The 19,310-nt window shown below is 46.6% G+C and overlaps 1 protein-coding gene across 2 annotated transcripts in view; it reads right to left on the bottom strand.

The window, feature by feature from the left end:
• Positions 1-19,310, bottom strand: part of LOC122922093 (tumor necrosis factor alpha-induced protein 2-like) — a 53,349-nt gene that overhangs the window by 3,848 nt on the left and 30,191 nt on the right. For both annotated transcript variants that reach the window (XM_044272566.1, XM_044272565.1), the window contains 7 exons: positions 17,653-17,767; positions 13,854-13,976; positions 13,655-13,755; positions 5,442-5,537; positions 5,218-5,344; positions 4,218-4,334; positions 2,739-2,894 (listed from right to left, as the gene is read on the bottom strand). In XM_044272566.1, the coding sequence (XP_044128501.1) occupies positions 2,739-2,894; positions 4,218-4,334; positions 5,218-5,344; positions 5,442-5,537; positions 13,655-13,755; positions 13,854-13,976; positions 17,653-17,767 (835 nt within the window). The remainder of the gene's footprint in view (positions 1-2,738; positions 2,895-4,217; positions 4,335-5,217; positions 5,345-5,441; positions 5,538-13,654; positions 13,756-13,853; positions 13,977-17,652; positions 17,768-19,310) is intronic.

Raw genomic sequence — 19,310 nt, 5'->3', positions numbered from 1 at the left:
CTGTAGCATTACTGGGCACGCGCACACAGCTACTGCGATGTGAGCACGAATCAACGGGGAATGACTAGGCTGTCTGTGTTTCTTGGTTTGTCCCCACTCTCTGCTCGACGCGTTTCACCATCTCTGGCTCGTCAGGAGCAAAGTGTAAATGGGGGTAAACAAAAAACATAGAAGCCGCCACACTCACGTCCTGAGGCTGCGGCAACAGCTTTAGAATGGCCGAACGCGGCCGCAAAAACACGCCGGTTATGAGGGGGAGGTCTCTCCCCTCCCCAGGATCGAGCCCCTGGAACGGCCAATGGAAGGGCTAGAGGCGCGGCTAAGCCGCTGTGCAGCCCCGCCCCTCCCGCCTGCCCACTTTCTGGAGCAATCGCACGTGGCGTGTCAAAACACTCCTACTAGTTACAAGGGACCAAACGGCGGTATTACTAATTGGATAACAAGACGCTGTCTTGTAGCAGCGCAGCATCTGACTAAAAGGGTAATGTTTAAGGAGTATTATGCCAGGAAGCAATGTGACTACACATGTCATCAAGTGTGTGTTGCAGAACAGCCTAACAGCATAACTGGATACTTAATTGGGTTCTGCAGTTTGTTTAAACTGATGGTCTATCCTCTGGATAGATCATCAGCATCTGATCGGCGGGGGTCTGACACCCAGGACCCCCGCTGATCAGCTGTTTGAGAAGGCAGCGGCGCTCCAGCAGGCCCAGTGTTTGCCGCAGGCCCAGTGACGTCACGACTAGTATCAACTGGCCTGGGCGCGGCTAAGCTCTGTTCACTTGAATGGAACTTAGCCCCGCCCAGGCTAGTTGATACACATCGTGACGTCACTCGGCCAGCTGTAAACAGTGAGAAGGCTGCGGCGCTGCTGGAGCGCAGCTGTCTTCTCAAACAGCTGATCGGCGGGGGCCCCGGGTGTCAGACCCCCGCCGATCAGAAGCTAATGATCTATCCAGAGGATAGATCATCAGTTTAAACAAAGTGCAGATCCCCTTTAAGGTGTATACAGTAAGGAACAGAAGTATTTGAACACCCTGCGATTTTGCAAGTTCTCCCACAAATCATGGAGGGGTCTGAAATTCCCATTGTAGGTGCATTCCCACTCTGAAAGACAGAATAAAAATAAATAAATCAGGAAATCACATTGTATGACTTTGAAAGAATGTATTTGTCTTGCACTGCTGAACACAAGTATTCAAACACCTGAGAAAATCAGTGTTAATATTTGGTACAGAAGCCTTTGTTTGCAATTCCAGAGGTCAGACGTTTCCTGTATTTCTAGACCAGGTTTGCACACACTGCAGCAGGGATTTTGGCCGACTCCTCCACACAGATCTCCTCTAGATCTGTCAGGTTTCAGGGCTGTCGCTAAGCGACACTGAGTTTCAGCTCCCTCCAAAGATGTTCTATTGGATTTAGGTCTGGAGACTGGCTAGGCCACTCCAGACCCTTGATATGCTTCTTACTGAGCCACTCCTTGGTTATCCTGGCTGTGTGCCTCGGTTCATTGTCATGTTGGAAGACCCAGCCACGACCCATCTTCAATGCTCTGACTGAGGGAAGGAGGTTGTTGCTCAAAATCTCACAATAAATGGCCCCATTCATCCTCTCCTTAATACAGTGCAGTCATCCTGTCCCCTTCGCAGAAAAGCACCCCCAAAGCATGATGTTACCACCCCCATGCTTCACAGTAGGTATGGTGTTCTTGGGATGCAACTCATCCTTCTTTTTCCTCCAAGCACGACAAGTGAAGTTTAGACCAAAAAGTTCTACCTTGGTCTCATCTGACCACATGACTTTCTCCCATGCCTCCTATGGGTCATCCGGATGGTCATTGGCAAACTTCAGACTGGCCTGGACATGTGATGACTTGAGCAGGGGAACCTTCCATGCAATGCATGATTTGAAACCATGACGGCGTAGTGTTCTACCGACATTGACCTTTGAAACTGTGGTCTTAGCTCTCTTCATGTCATTGACCAGCTCCTCCCTTGTAGTTCTGGGCTGATTCCTCACCTACCTTATCATCAGTGATGCCCCACGAGGTGAGATCTTGCATGGAGCCCCAGTCCGAGGGAGACTGACAGTCGTCTTTAGCCTCTTCCATTTTCTAACAATTGCTCCAACAGTTGATCTATTTTCACCAAGCTGCTTGGCAATTGCCCCGTAGCCCTTTCCAGCCTTGTGGAGGTCCACAATTGTGTCTGTGGTGTCTTGACAGCTCTTTGGTCTTGCCCATGGTAGTAGTTGGCGTCTGACTGACTGTGGGGTGGACAGTGGTCTTTAAAGAGCTCAGACAGGTGCTACTAAATTAGATTAATGAGTGGAGTAGAGGTGGACTTTTTAAAGGCACAGTAACAGGTCTTTGAGAGCAAGAATTCTTGCTGTTTCTCAGGTGTTCAAATACTTATGTTCAGCAGTGCAAGACAAATACATTCTTTAAAAATCATACAATGTGATTTCCTGAATTTCTTTTTTTAATTCTGTCTCTCAGAGTGGGAGTGCACTTACAATGTGAATTTCAGACTCCTCCATGATTTCTAATTGGGAGAACTTGCAAAATCGCAGGGTGTTCAAATACTTCTAATCCTCACTGTATACTCCATTGACGCATGACAGAATTGCATTTGCTCTTGCAGCAGCTGCATGACATTGAGGATAGCTACTAATGAGCATGCAGCCTTCTACTTATGACCTTATGTTATCAGTGTTATCCATGTAAATGTACCAGTTACCTGGCTTGAAAAGAAGCTGCAGATGCGGTTTGCGTTTACAACCATCTGGTTTGCTATGGTTCCGAGTTGAATAGGGTCTTCAAATCGCACAGGTTTCTCCATAAGTCGGGTGATGTATTCTAAGACCACTTGATAATGAATCTTCCCAATCATAACCTAAACAGAAAAGAAGGTAAGGCAGAGGGACTATGGAATCACTGTAGTACTGGGTTGTCTTGAAAATATGTAATTGCAAGATTGGGGACTTGTTTCAAAGTATCTCCACTTGCCCCTGCTAGTTCATGTCATCTTCATCTATGTAACGAAAGGCAAAGGCAAAATCCATACCAAATCGTGCAGATTTGGGTGCAGAAGTGCTGCAGATTATCCATCGGATTGAAAAATCTGCACTGCATCTCAAGTTATGTGCTGATTCTGGTGTAGACAGTCTCCAGAGTGGGTAGATAAGGTTTGGGAAAATATCATCCATTTCGCTGCTACTGCAGACCCTGCAGATTTTCCCGGTATGGCTCATTACTGATCCCCAGCCTCTCCTCTGGTTCCTGGTCTGAAGCATGGTGCCCATCATACTCCTAGTCCCCACCATGGCTCTCCTCTCATCCCTAGTGCCCATGCCCAACATGGTTCCCTTCACATTCCTAGTACCCAACATGGCCCCCCTGTCATCCTTTGTCCTCACCATGGCTCTCCTCTCATCCCTAGTACCCACCATGGCTCTCCTCTCATTCCTACTACCCAACATGGCTTCCCTGTCATACTTTGTCCTTAACATGTCTCCCACTCTCGTTCCCAGTCCCCACTGTGGCTCTCCCTCTCATTTCTGGTCCCTACCATGGCTGTCCTCTCATTCCTAGTCCTCAGTATGGATCTTCTTCTTGTTCCTAGTCCCCAAAATGGCTCCCCTCATATCCCTAGTTCCCAGTATGGCCCCCCTCTCATCTCTTGTCCTCAACATGGCTTCCCCTCTCATCTCTTGTCCTCAACATGGCTCCCCCACTCATTTTTGATCTCCACCATGGCTTCCCTCTCATACCTGGTCCCCACCATGGCTCAGAAAATCTGCAGTATTTATGCCACATGTGGCCATAACCTAATGGTGGGAGATCCTTGATTCCCAGTTAATGGTTTACATAAGGAGGAGGCTCCATAGTAAAGATCAAAATGTGTCTCTGCGGTACGTACCCCCATACTCCCAGTGATGTGACCCTCCTTACATTTTTGATTGAAATATCTAGGTTCTATAACCTGCATCTGCTGCAGTTTTGCCATGCGATTTATGGGTGCATGGCTTGTACTGGTTCAGGTCATGATTTCTGCCTGTTTTACCTGCACAAGCTTAAACACGCCATCAGAAATATTCCTCCTAAATGCATGTTTTGTGAAAAAGAAAAGTCGTAGTCATGAGAAGTCATAGCCATTTTATTCTGCATAATTTCCCAATTTCTCATGAATATTGGTCTACAGCAAAAGGACTCCTACCTGGAAACACGGCTGACAGAGGGTCTTGAGAGAAGTAACATATGATTTTACATATTGCATAATATCTGAAAAGTAGTCTTTCCGGTTATTTCCATGGCACAATTTCCTAAAACGAGACTAAAAAGATAAAAGAAAATGATGGGGCACATTTACAAAGATCAGCTTTTTAAAATGGTCTTAGTTTACCCATTGCACTTCCGTAAGATTCATCTAATTTGTGATGAGGTGACATTAGGCACATCTTTGACAATCTGACTCCGGCCTCTGACTGGCGTAGTTTATCAGCAACTTTTAGGCTGGGTTCAGACTTGAGCGTTTTACAGCGCGTTCCTACGCGCTGTAAAACGCTCAACAGGCAAGAACCAATGATTCCCTATGGGAATGGTTCTCACCTGAGCGTTTTACAGCGCCTACGATCGCGTTGTAAAACGCCTGACACCCCAAGAAGTACAGGAGCTTCTTTGGGGCGTCTTGTCGTGCGTTCCCGTACATAGACTTCCGGGAACGCGCGACAATGGGCGTTCGCTTGTCTCTGTATGCGCGATTGCAAACGCCGGTACAATCGCGCATACAGAGCGCGACATCCCGAACGCTCAGGTCTGAACCCAGCGTAACGCCTGTTTCTAGGTGTGTTAATAAATTTGCCAGGGACAGAGTTCCGACCCCTGACTCCCCTGCTCCTCCCCCATCTCGCTCCACTGCCAAACACAGTGTAGATAGGACTTGCTCTATCTTTCTTGCGGGTCTGCGAAACGGAACTACGGATGCGGACAGCACATGGTGTGCTGTCTGCATCTTTTGCGTCCCCATTGAAATGAATGGGTGCGCTCCCGCTCCGTAAAATTGCGGTACCGATGTGGACCCATTAATACAGTCGTCTGAATGAGCCCTTAGTATAACATGTGTTTTGACAGCTCCGTTTCCCTGCTCCCCATTTCTATTGCGTCCCATAGTAAGTTGCACCTTCGGACCCGTTTTGCACACGTCAGCGAATACTTACTTTCAGCTCCTCAAACATATTCTGCAAAAGTGCATCGTATCCAACAGCTTCAAACTCCTGAAGGACTGAGATGAGATTTTCCTTCATTCTCCTTTCTAATCTTAGATCTATGTCTTCAAGAAAGTTCCTGTCAAAAATGAATAATTTGGTTGCAGTTTCCCGCGGGCTCGTCCATCCACCAGCTATGGGCATAAAACTCACAAAATGTGGCAGATGGTACTCACCTGAATGCCCAGCTGCAGTTGATATTGTCAATAGTAATAGCCTTGAAATGTTTCTGAGATTTCTTCTGCGTGTACTCAACGAACAGACTCTGGTATCTAGAACAGTGAAGAAGTCAGTGTAAAGTCTGCTTATGATTGGCTGCGAGTACAGCTACACCTGACATAAACGCTCTGGAATGGGCCTGCAAAAAAACGGACGGCAGGTGCACACTATGGTTTACAGTCTGTTTTAAGCTTGTCCATGTATGAGTTTTCTATGGTCCATCTGAAGGAGGCCTTAGGGCAGGCATGTCCAAACTGCGGCCCTCCAGCTGTTGCAAAACTACAACTCCCAGCATGCCCTAATAGCTGTAAGCTTCCCAGGCATGCTGGGAGTTGTAGTTTTGCAACAGCTGGAGGGCCGCAGTTTGGACATGCCTGCGCTTAGGGTTTGGATCGATGGCGCCCCTGGCCTCTTGAGGCTAAGCAGCACCTACCTGTGACAACCTGTGACCGCACAATTTTTCGTTAAAATTATGTGGCCATTGTCTGCTGCAGGTGGGCATGGCTTGGCCGTATGTGGTCAGCTGCGCCGTCAGCTCGTATTATTTGTGCAGGTAGAACTTGTCATGGATTCAGTGCCAAAAAGCCGCTGTACGTCATCCAATAGATTCATTGGGGGTCATTCACAAAGAACGGCTTTTTAGGACTGTCTTTGTTTCCCCTTTGTGCTGGTGGAGGAGGCCTAGTTAGACATAGTTATGCCTGTTGGTAAATTTTTCGGGCCCACTCCACGCCCCCATGCACCACTCCTTCCACACTCCCAAGTCTTGAAAGCGGCGCAAAAAATGTGTTTGCAACAAAATAGTCTATGATAGCCCCGGCACTGCCAGAACAAGCGCCTAATTTATGACAAGGTGCCGGCAGTCTGTGCGACTGGAGGGAAAACTACTCCAAACCCTGAGTGGAGTAGTTTGCACTCCTCTTTTACGCCCTTTTTCCAGGTGTAAGGGTGTCACAACCAGACAGCTGAGAAGCTCTGACAGAAGCCTTTCAGAACCTCCTCCTTGAGTTTTCTTTGTTTTGAATTTCAGTTCCTCATCTCGTTAGCCTCTCTCAGCTGTCATGTAGTTGGACTGATTGCATCCCTTTAAATTCCTCCCCATAATGCATTAGTGTGCGGCTTATACAGCTTCCTGGAGTGTGTGTGCATGCTGATCCTATTTTCCAGCCTTCTACAAGTTAAGTGTTGTACATTTATTTGTGATTTTCTGTTTGCTGGATCCCAGGTGACCCTGACTCCCTCCGTGTCTAGTGTAGGGAGCCGGTGGTTGTCTCCCCTCATTATTGTAGTGTGTTCAGGTGGTATATAGTCGAGGTACGTGGATATGCGATCATCCACCATTGGGATTTTTGCATAGGCTGAGCAGACAGGGAGAGAGCCAGGTCTAATGCAGGGGTCTCCCTTTTGTTCCTTAGTTTTGGATCCAGTGAGTCATATATTCATTTTGCATTGTCTTGTTTCCTGTACACCTTCCGTGACAAAGGGCTTGTTCACACGACCATATGTATTTTGCGGTCCGCAAAAAATACAGATGACGTCCGTGTGCATTCAGTATTTTGCTGAACAGAACAGCTGGCCCCTAATAGAACAGTCCCATCCTTATAATAATAGGACATGTTCTATTTTTTTGAGGAACGGAAATACAGACATACGGAAACGGAATGCACACGGAGTAACTTTATATTTTTTTGCGGACCCATTGAAATGAATGGTTCCGCAAAAAAAACGGAACGGACACGGAAAGAAAATACGTTTGTGTGAATGAGCCCTAAATTTTATGCCCTGGCCCTCGGCAGCGGTGAGGATGGTGTAAAAACGCCCATGCCACAAAATCTTGTACCATGGGCATTTAAAAAGCAACAAAAAAGGGCGTTTGCAGCTTTTGTTACGCCAAAAACTAGCGTAGGATTCTTAATAAATGACCCCCTATATGTATGTACACCTTAGGGGCACATTTACAAAGACCAGCGTTTTCACGCCAGTGGTTTGTTTCCCCGTGCACAGCCAGAGGATTAGGCTGATTTATGACGACGCAGAAAATCTACTCCAACTGCAGGCTGTTTCCAGGCGTACATGCGCGATGTTAGTAAATTTGGCAGCAGTGATGGCCAGTTCGCAGTGTTCGCCAACGAACACATGCGGGCTGCCATCTTAACTCACAAGTCCGGCGAGGCGCAGGTAAGCCCTTACCTGCGCCGCGAGCCGGTCTGAAACAAATGCGGTCACCGGGAGCAGGCAGTTCCGAGACAGCCCGATGAAGGCACCCGGCGGCTGTTCTCTGAACTGCCTGCTCCCGCTGACCGCATTTGATTTCAGACCGGCTCCCGTCGCAGGCACAGGTAAGGGCTTACCTGCGCCTCGCCGGACTTGTGAGTTAAGATGGCAGCCCGCATGTGTTCGTTGGCGAACACTGCGAACTGGCCATCACTGTTTGGCAGGACTGGAGACACGCTCTGCCTCCGTCCCACCCAAGTGTTGGAAACGTTTCGACCCCTGATGTGCGACTTACTATTGTCAGAAAGGTTACTTGCAACTATTTTTAGAAGGGCTCATTCAGACGCCGGTATGCTGTCCGTTTAAATAGGGCCATGTCCTGATTTTCGCTGACAAGTATAGGACGTGTTTCATTTGTTTTGTGGAGCCTTGGAATGGAAGAAAAAGGGCCCCATAGAAGTAAATGGGTCAGCATCTAATCCACAAATAAAACGGATCCGCATTTTTGCGGCCAGCATACTGCCGTCTGAATGATCCCTAACTAAATGAAGTCACAAGTCCCTTGATAACTGAGCCCTCCTTCAGACTGGCCCTGAGCCTTCCTCCTGCTCTCATTTGGCTCCTGCACCTGCCCCACCTGGCTGCACACAGGGTGAGTCCCATCATTGCCATGGCTCTGTTTAGGATACTTTTAAGGCTACTTTCACATTTGCGTTCGGGGCTCCGCTTGTGAGTTCCGTTTAAAGGCTCTCACAAGCGTCCCCGAACGCATCCGTCCAGCCCTAATGCATTCTGAGTGGCAGCGTTTGGGATCCGCTCCGCTCAGCAGGCGGACACCTGAACGCTCCTTGCAGCGTTCGGGTGTCCGCCTGGCCGTGCGGAGGCAAACGGATCCGTCCAGACTTACAATGTAAGTCAATGGGGGCGGATCCGTTTGAAGGTGACACAATATGGCTCAATTTTCAAACGGATCCGTCCCCCATTGACTTTCAATGTAAAGTCTGGACGGATCCGTTTGCGGCTACTTTCACACTTAGAATTTATTTTACAATATAATGCAGACGGATCCGTTCTGAATGCAAGTGTGAAAGTAGCCTGAGACCATGCTAGTAACAATATAGAAATCCATGCATATGGATGCCGCTGGGGTCTGAAAAAAATGGCAAAAACCATGACATGCAATGTGTGAATAAACCTTTTCTTCACCTAATCGATTAACCGTGTGGGCTTATCTAAGGCAGGGTTCCATGACGACTAAATTATCGCACTAATGGCGCTGCATTATGGCTCATGCACACAAACGTATTATCTTTCCGTGTCCGTTCCATTTTTTATTTTATTTGCAGACCATATGTGGAACCATTCATTTCAATGGGTCTGCAAAAAAACGGACGTTACTCCGTGTGCATTCTATTTTTTTGTGGAACGGACAAATGAAAACGGAACATGTCCTATTATTGTCCCCATTACAGATAAAGATAGGACTGTTCTATTAGGGGCCGGCTGTTCCGTTCCACAAAATACGGAATGCACATGGACGTAGTCCGTATTTTTTGCGGATCTTTGTTTTGCGTACTGCAAAATACACACAGTCGTGTGTGCGGGACAATAGCCCCGCGGGCGGCCAGAAGTGCACAGCATCATTGTAATCTATGTGATGCTGCGTGCTCCCGTGCGCATCAATGCTGCTCCGGGACATTTGGCCCTCTCATGGACCGTATGTCTCGGGTACGGTCGTGTGCAAGAGGCCTAAGGCTAAATGGTCCGGTTGCAAAGTAGCAGGCCACGTCCACGGATTATTCTTTTGTTTTATTGCGTAGCCTGCCTCACTCCAACTGAAGTGATGGGCTTCAGGGTTGTATTCAGATGGTGCAGTTGAACCTGCATCTGAACCACATGTTTTTGGCTCTAGTTGTGGTTTTTGCAGGTGAAATAAATGTATTTAACATCTGAACGGGCTGTTTTGCAGAAATTCCGCACAAATTTCCATGCAGATTTCTGTGTGTGTTTCCGCACCAAAACCCACATGTAATAATTGCTGTTTTTGATGTGGTTTTGTCACAGTTCATAGCCTTGCATTGAAAAGGGTGAAATCTGCACAAAGAATTGACTTGCGCCGCAGATCAATTTCCACACGGAAAAATAAAAGCCAAGTGTAGATGAGATTTGTGAAATTCCATACACTTTGCTGGTACTGTATTAAGCCTCATTCACACGTCCGTGTCCGTGGTCAAATCCGTGAGAAGGTGGTCAGTGATGCAGCCATGAAGCTGTCTGTAACGCTGGGTTCACACCTGAGCGTTCTGAAACGAGCGCTCTGTATGCGCGATTGTACGGGCGTTTACAATCGCGCATACAGAGACTGGCGTTCACACATTGTCGCGCGTTCCCGAATTTCTATGTGCGGGAACGCGCGACAAACGCCCAAAAAAAAGCTCAAGCACTTGTTTGAGCGTCGGGCGTTTTACAGCGCGATCGTACGCGCTGTAAAACGCCCAGGTGAGAACCATAGGGAATCATTGGTTCTTGCCTGTTGTGCGTTTTACAGCGCGTAGGAACGCGCTGTAAAACGCTCAGGTGTGAACCCAGCCTTAAGGATCCGTGTCTCAGTTTTTTGCTGTCCGTGTGCCATCCGTGTTGCACTGACACTGAACAGCTGAAAAATAATTTTCAAAGCATCTCTTCCTAATGATCCGTGAAACATGGATGGCATCCGTGTTGCATCTATGGTTTTCACGGACCCATAGACTTTAATGGGCGTGTTGGATCTGTGAACACGGACAAAATAGAGCGTTCATCCGTGCTAAAAAAAACGGACCCATGGACCGTCCTAAACACTGATGTGTGAATACACACATTAAAATGAATGGGGGATGTGTGCTGTCCGCGGAGAACACGTAAAGCACACGTCCGTGTAAATGAGGCTTTATGCTGCTGTTTTTCCGTACTAGAATCCGCATGGAAACAAAACACGTGTAATACTTAACGTGCGCGGTTAGTCTTAGGCTCTATTCACACGGACCACGTGCAGTCTGTGTGATGGCCACATTTCCTGGACTGACCACAGCTTCTGTGCGCTGAACTCGCTGCGTCATCGTGATCTGAGTTCCAGCCCAACCACCGGCCTACAGTCCTGTACGGACAGCATTATGTGGGTACGGCAGGGGCGGACTGCGAACTTAAAGTGGCCCTGGGAAAAAAAACAACTAAAAGTGGCCCCATGTTATAGGTGGGTCCAAATTGACAGAAGGTGGGGCAACACAAGTAGGGGTCATCAGCAATACCATAGCGCAAAATACCGTCCCATCAGAACCAAATACCACAGTGTAGCACAATATGTTGCCCCAAAAGTTGTCCCTCTGTGGTGGCCATCAATAGGCGCCATTTTCTGTCCTCCTCCAGTCGTCTCTGATTAGGATATGGAGTAGGGGGCGTAGGTGAGATACAGGCCACAGAAGTTGTATTCAGGAGGGCATATGCGATATGGCCATGTACCTGATTCTCACAGCTCATTATGTACCCGGCCAGTGACAGAGGGGAGGGCTTGGGCACCCCCTGGGCATTGGCCACCTGGAAATTTCCCTGTAAGTTCTATGGCCAATCCGCCGCTAGGGTACGGGACAGTAGACCTGCAATTAGGCTGGAACTCACAGAATCACCTGTCACGGCCTATGGTGAACGCTGTGACACTGTTGCCACATTTGCGGTTGCCCGCGGCAACGTGTTGCTGTTAGCGCATCCGGTGGCAGTGTCTCGGCCTTCTGGGTGATTGCCGTGACATGGTTGCCTCGCATTCTGTTGCCGGTGGTAACGTGCGGCTTTGTTTGCTTGTGTGTGCACTTCCCCTTTAAGTTGCTTCCTTCCTCTGTCTGGTGTTGGAAGGGTTAACTCCCTTCCGAGTGTTTTGTGAACACTGGGTTTATGTGTTTGTGGGGGCGGCTGCTTGGGCTATTTAGCCTCTGCTGGAAGTCTGTAGCTGGGTGTTCCTCCAGGTTTGGGGTGTGCTGGTGGTTTACTGTTCCTGGCTTTACCATCTGTCCAGTGAGGGCCACCCTTGTGGTCATAGATGTTCTTATGATGTCTCACGTTTATTGCAGCTATGGGTGTCCTGGTGGTTTTTGGTGTGTGCTGTGTCCTTTAATGTTGGTGTGGACACTAGCACTTGTGCACGGGTTCCAGTCAGTGTGTCTGTGGCAGGTAAGTGTGTTACTGGTTTCACTTACCTGCCATCTCAATATCTTTGTGTTCCCCTCTCCCTGCAGCCTGGCCTCAGATAGAGACTCCTGTTCCTCCATGACTGGGATGAACAGGTCATCTCCCCCCTGCTCCTAAGTGAGGGATTTCCAGGGCGACTCAGGATATTAGGTATCCAGGGTATGAGCCGTCCCACCATCGGCGTCCGCTCCTACGGTGAGGAGTCAGGGAGAGGATTAGGGATGTTGTAGGAGGTGACCTGCTCCCTTATTACTCCTTTTTGGCCAGGCTGATCCCCCTTTACCCTTTGACACTGCACAGTGAGGCGCCCCCCCCCCACTCCCCGCCGTGACATCACCAGAGACAGAACTCGCTGCACCATAAATCACTATGATGTAGTGAGTTTGGCTCACGTGAGCCGCGGTCAGTCTGGGATATGTGGCGGTTACACAGTCCATGTCAATGCAGTCTTGGATTGCAATGCAATATCCCATCTGAAGCATCCCTGTGGAATTGTTACATTGCATGCTGTATAGAGCGGTATGCATGCTGCTGGCACCATAGGCATATAGCATCCATTTGCAATCATATTGTAACATTTCTTCACTTACTGGAACTCCTGGACATATATTAGTGTTGCGCTTAAAAGAAAAAAAGTGTCCTCCAGCGATGTGCCCCTGGTATGACATATGGAAACATACAGTGTAGCAGCAGAGAATTTTTCAATAAAGTTGATTGCGTACTGTGTGCTCCCTTTTATGGATTATTTAGTTTTATTATAACTTGTTTGTTGCCCCCGTCTCCTGTATTCAGCCGGACTGTGCGATGATCACTTGAAAAATTCTCTTCTGCCATGTCGTACTGTATGTATTGACAGAATGCATATGTAGCTCATACTAGGGGGGGCATCTTTGCACAGGGTCCTTTAGGTCCCAAGCATATGACCATATTTTTTGGGTCCGCATCTGATCTACATCCATTCATTTCTATGGGGCACACTGTGTGCAGTCTGCATCCGTATGTCCGTTCCGCGGCCTCGCAAAAACAGATAGGACATGCGCTATTCTTGTCCGTATCGTATTTCTACAATAGTGGGGGGGGGGGGGGGGGGGGAGGGTGCACACGGCAGGTATCTGTGTTCTGCAGAACGGACGCGGTCATATGTATTCAATACATTTAAGCAATTTTAAGATGAGCGTATACGCTTATTTTTGTGTTAGGTCTGGCTATATACGTTTGGAAGTGCAGCAAGGTGATGTGATCTACTGTATATCACACATGGTTACTTTGTAGTGTGTATCTACATGGGCTCTGTGCACACTGGCCCATATTTACCAATGTGAGTGCGCTTAGATTTTGGCAAAAAATTGGGCCTAAAAGTTTAGCTTTTTTACACGTACAGGTTTAGGCTACATGCACATGACTGTGCCATATTTTGCGGTCCGCAAATTGAAAATATGCGCAAAACGGACAAGAATAGGATATGTTCTATTTATTTATTTATTATTTTCGGGGCCACGGCACTGAGCAACGGATGCGGACATTGAAGTGAATGGGGCCGTATCCGAGCTGCAAAAAAATGCGGCTCCGATGTGGACCAAAACGGCGGTCGTGTGCATGAGCCCTTGCAGAGCGTTCCCGTGCTTAGTCTGAAAGAGGGTGTGGCTTCATGTGGAAGGGGCGTGGCCTAAGGTGCCTTTTGCACTACAATTCTAGTATAAAATTCCGTCTCAAAGTAAGCGAACTAAGTGTCGTCGTGCACCTTGTAAGGAAGTTCTGTAGCTCCTTCCCCAGATGTGGCGCCATCTTGTTGGACATTTCCTCCGATATTTCTGCTGTTTTCCGGATGCTGTCACGATAAATCTAAATAGGATAAAGCAGGTTAAATCACTTTGGAGAAAAGATACAATTTTGTAAAATTTCTGGAAAAAAACACGACATAAAAAAATAAGTGCCTTGACCTGTGTGACTTCTGTCTGAAGTTTAGACTGGTAATATCTTCCTACTTTGCTGGGTTCTTTCCCGTCCTTCCATCTCTTGCTTTCCGAATTTAAGCTTTTTTCCAGGGATGTTTCCAGTGAGTTCTTCAGAAGAGGAGAGAACAAGAAAAAGACTAAAGTTTCCATAGATTTAAGGCCTCCTGCACTCGACCGTTTTTCCCCCCCCCGTTTACTGGCCATTTTTTGCGTTCCGTATACGGAACCATTCATTTCAATGGTTCCGCAAAAAAATTTAGGCCTCATGCACACAACCGTTGTGTGCATCCGTGTCCATTGTTCCGTTTTCCGTGATTTTCTGAGGACACATTGACTTTCAATGGGTCCGTTGAAAACTCGGAAAATGCATTGTTTGTCGTCCGTGATCCGTGTTTCCTGTCTGTCAAAAAAATAAGACCTGTCCTATTTTTTTGACGGACAACGGTTCGCGGACCCATTCAAGTCAATGGGTCCGTGAAAAAACACGGAGGCACACAAGATTGTCATCCGTGTCCGTTTTTTTTTTTCCCTATCATTTTCAAGGCAAACTTGACAATTATTTTCACTTTTCTGGTCTGGTGATCCTCCAAAAATCAAGGAAGACACACGGAAGAAAAAACGGACACGGAACAACGGAAACCAGTTTTGCGGACCGTGAAAAAATACTGTCGTGTGCATGAGGCCTTACTCCGTATGCATTCTGTTTCCGTATTTCCGTTTTTCCGTTCCGTTCCAAAATAGAACATGTCCTATTATTGCCCGCAAATCGCGTTCCGTGGCTCCATTCAAGTCAATGGGTCCGCAAAAAACGGAACACATACGGAAATGCCTCCGTATGTCTTCCGTATCCGTTACGTTTTTTGCGGAACCAGCTATTGAAAATGTTATGCCCAGCCCAATTTTATCTATGTAATTACTGTATACTGTACATGTCATACGGAAAAATGGAACGGAAACAAAAAACAGAACAACGGATCCGTGAAAAATGGACCGCAAAACACTGAAAAAGCCATACGGTCGTGTGCAGGACGCCTAAAGGGAAGGTCTAGTATTATGTAAATGAAACATCATCACTTTAATATACGATGTTGCAAATGAAACATGGAAGCGTTACCCATAGCAACCAAATTTTCAAGAAACAATCTGGTTGCTAAGGATACTGTTCTGTTTTTCCTCCACCATTTTCGATACATTTTTCCCTTTTATGTTTCAATTTCTCAATATTTGTAAGATCTGTGCTTGCTGTCTTTAAATCCAGAGGCTAGGAGACTTAATACTTGTGAAAATTGACCTGCCGGGCAGATTTTAAAATCCATTGTATGTGAGATTCTGCACTGTTTATTGCGGTTATTCTTTGTGTGTGTTGTGTGTGTTGTTTTTTTTTTTTTTTTTTTTTTTTTTTCTGTTTAACATCTTAATTGAAGTCTATGAGGAAAACGCCTCTACAGAAGCTGTGGAATCGCATGAATAATTGACATGCTACAAACGGTAAAATCCACGCAGTAGTTAAATTTCAAATTTGTCAAACCTCATTCACTTTGCTAGTACTGTATTACGTTGTGATTTTTCTGCACGAAATCCGCATGTAATCTGCATCAGTGTGCAGCCACCCTTAGGCCACCTGCACATGAGTGCGGCTGAACGCACTTAAGATCCGCCCAAATTTCTAAAAGGATTTCTGCATCATATCCGCAATGTTTAACAGCGGGGTTTGGTGCGGATTTGAGGTTTAGCCGCAGATCTCATTCTTCATTGGAAAAGGGTGAAATCTGCAGCTAAAACTGCAAACATAACGGACACGCTGCAGATTTGGAAATCCGCATGGCAGGTCAATTTCTGCACAGAAAAAAATCTGTAAAGTGTACATGAGATTTGTGTAATCTCCTACGCTTTGCCGGTACTGTACTACGCTGCGTTCTTTCCGCATGGGAATCCGTGTGGAAAACCCACACGTATTCTGCAACGTGTGCAGGTAGCCTTAGGCTACTTTCACACTAGCGTTTTTACAGGGTCCAGCAAAAACGCTTCCGTTGCTGATAATACAACCATCTGCATCCGTTATGAACTGATCCGTTTGTATTATCTTTAACATAGCCAAGACGGATCCGTCATGAACACCATTGAAAGTCAATGGAGGACGGATCCGTTTTCTATTGTGTCAGCGAAAACGGATCCGTCCCCATTAACTTGCATTGGGGGTAATGCCGGATCCATCTTGCTCCGCATCTCAGGATGGAAAGCGAACTACAATATGTTGCGGTTTGCTGTCCGGTCTGGGAACGCAACTAAACGGAACGGAATGCATTTTGGAGCATTCCGTTCAAAACCCTATGAGCCTCTATGACGGATCTCAATACCGGAAAACTAAAACGCTAGTGTGAAAGTAGCCTTAGGCCTTATTCGCACAGTCAGTGTTTGGTCAGTGATTTCCATCAGTGATTTTTGAGCCAAAACCAAGTGCGGGTCCAAAACACAGAACAGGTGCAGATCTTTTCCTTCCACCTTATGTCTGTGTAGGATCCACTCCTGGTTTTGGCTCACAATCACTGATGGAAATCACTGACCAAACACTGACTGTGTAAATGAAGCCTTACACTGACACACTGTAACAAACTGGAGAGCGATTTGGCATTGCTTGCTGCTGATAGATTTCGCTCTTGGATGACCCCTAGACTGGATACTGTTGTAGCAAATTCTCAGCTGTGACAAATATTCACTCTACCAGAGTGTCTTGATATAAGCAAGAATGTTTCCATTCACTGACGGCAAGCTGCGATCTTTAAAACGACGATGAGCGGTAACAAAGTGCTTTTGAAAGTTTCTGAACTTATACACTAAGGCCTCATTCAGACGGCCGTAGTGTTTTGCAGATCCGCAAAACACGGATACTGGCCGTGTGCGTTTTGCAATTTGTGGACTGCACATGGCTGAAACCATAAGGCCTCTTTCACACGGGTGAGTATTCCGCGCGGATGCAATGCGTGAGTTGAACGCATTGCACCCGCACTGAATCCGAACCCATTCATTTCTATGGGGCTGTTCACATGAGCGGTGATTTTCACGCATCACTTGTGCGTTGTGTGAAAATCGCAGCATGCTCTATATTGTGTGTTTATCATGCAACGCAGGCCCCATAGAAGTGAATGGGGCTGCGTGAAAATCGCAAGTATCCGCAAGAAAGTGCGGATGCGGTGTGTGTTTTTTTTTTTTTGTTTTTTTTTCACGCACGGTTGCTAGGAGACGATCGGGATGGAGACCCGATCATTATTATTTTCCCTTATAACATGGTTATAAGGGAAAATAATAGCATTCTTAATACAGAATGCATAGTACAATAGGGCTGGAGGGGTTAAAAATAAATCAAAAATAATTTAACTCGCCTTAATCCACTTGATCGCGCAGCCGGCATCTCTTCTGTCTTCTTTTTTGCTGTGTGCAGGAAAAGGACCTGTGGTGACGTCACTCCGGTCATCACATGGTGTTTTACCATGGTGATGGACCATGTGATGATCGGAGTGACGTCACCACAGGTCCTTTTCCTGCACACAGCAAAAAAGAAGACAGAAGAGAAGCCGCGCTGCGCGATCAAGTGGATTAAGGCGAGTTCTGTTTGGAATCCATTGACGCTATTCAGACCAATTAAAAGACATGTCTTACAAAGACAACCCTTCTATATATGCCCCATTAGGACATATGGGGGTCCTCCACTTGGGGCGCCCCAGCTTGGAGGCACAATGAGCTATTCATGTATTACGTGAAATCAATTGCGTAGGCGGCGTCCTACCACTTCGCTGTCGACAAAAATTTTCTCAAGCCTCTCAATTTTTCTTGTTGGCAGAAGAGTCTCCAGCTGGGATTCATCTATGTGTCCTTGTATGGCCGGGTCTCTCAAGATTGTTCTAGATTGGGGAGAAAAAGGCTATAATTTAGTATGAGAATTAGGGCTCATGCACATATTTTCTTTCCGTGTCCGTTATGTTTTTTTTGTAGGCCGTATGCAGAACCATTCATTTCAATGGTTCCGCAAAAAAACGGAAGTTACTCCGTGTGCATTACCGTTTCCGTATGTCTGTTCCGCTAAACAGATAGAACATGTCCTATTATGGTCTGCATTACGGACAAGGATAGGACTGTTCTATTAGGGGCCGGCTGTTCCGTTCTGCAAAATATGAATGCACATGGACATCATCCATAGTTTTTTCTGAATCGTTTTTTTTTGGGGGGGGGGGACCGCAAAACACAAACGGTCGTGTGCATGACCCCTAAGGCCTCATGCACACGACAGTATTTTTTCACTGTCCGCAAAACGGGGTTCCGTTGGTCCGTGATCCGTGACCGTTTTTTCGTCCGTGGGTCTTCCTTGTTTTTTGGAGGATCCACGGACATGATAAATGAAAAAAAAAATCGAAGTCAAGTTTGCCATTGAAATGATAGGAAAAAACGGACACGGATCACGGACACGGATGACAATCTTGTGTGCATCCGTGATTTTCACTGACCCATTGACTTGAATGGGTCCGTGAACCGTTGGCCGTGAAAAAAATAGGACAGGTCATATTTTTTTCACGGCCAGGAAAAACGGATCACGGATGCGGCTGCCAAACGGTGCAGTTTCCGATTTTTCCACGGACCCATTGAAAGTCAATGGGTCCGCAAAAAAAAACGGAAAACGGCACAACGGCCACGGATGCACACAACGGTCGTGTGCATGAGGCCTTAGGATTGGAAAAATTGCTCAACTTCTCAAATAGGACCCGACCCGCTTTAGTAACTATTTGCATACCCCATGTAGTAACAATTCTGAAGCATCTATTCTTATAATTCTATGTTGCACTATTCCTTTATTATTCCTACTAGAAGTTCTGAATAAATTGCTAGGAGTTAACAATGAAGGTCCAGCAGGGTTTTACCAGTTGGGGGATGTGTCCCTGCACAGTTTGACACTATCCAATCACTGCTGCCAGTGTCAGACTGTGCAGGGACACCCCCAAACTGGTAACACCCATCTGGATCTTCATTGCAAACCGCTAGCAATTCATTCATAACTTCTAGTAGGAATAATACAGGCACATCATAGTCATAAGAATAGATGTTCCAGAATTGTTATTAAATAGGGAATGCAAGTAGCTGCTAAAACTGACATGTCAGAGGTTCTCTTTAAGCCTGTGTAACCTGCAATGCTATGGGGGTGCAGGGGCTTACTGGGCCTATGTTATGGGGGAACTTCAAATATATAACTAAACATCCCCTCGTGCTCCGTGTGCATCACATATGTCTGACCCTCTGCATATGCAAAACTTGGAAGGTGCAAACTTTCAATAATCTTTCAACGGTTAGCTCTATTCCATTACCATTGAAAGGGGGGGATTTATTTTTTTGTAATGTTTCCATTATTTTCAGATTTTATTTATATATTTTTTTTATTTATTTTTTACTTTTTCC

Source organism: Bufo gargarizans, chromosome 11 (genome assembly GCF_014858855.1).
Source record: "Bufo gargarizans isolate SCDJY-AF-19 chromosome 11, ASM1485885v1, whole genome shotgun sequence".
Taxonomy (NCBI): Eukaryota; Metazoa; Chordata; class Amphibia; order Anura; family Bufonidae; genus Bufo; species Bufo gargarizans.
This window is presented reverse-complemented; position numbering and strand designations above follow the sequence as displayed.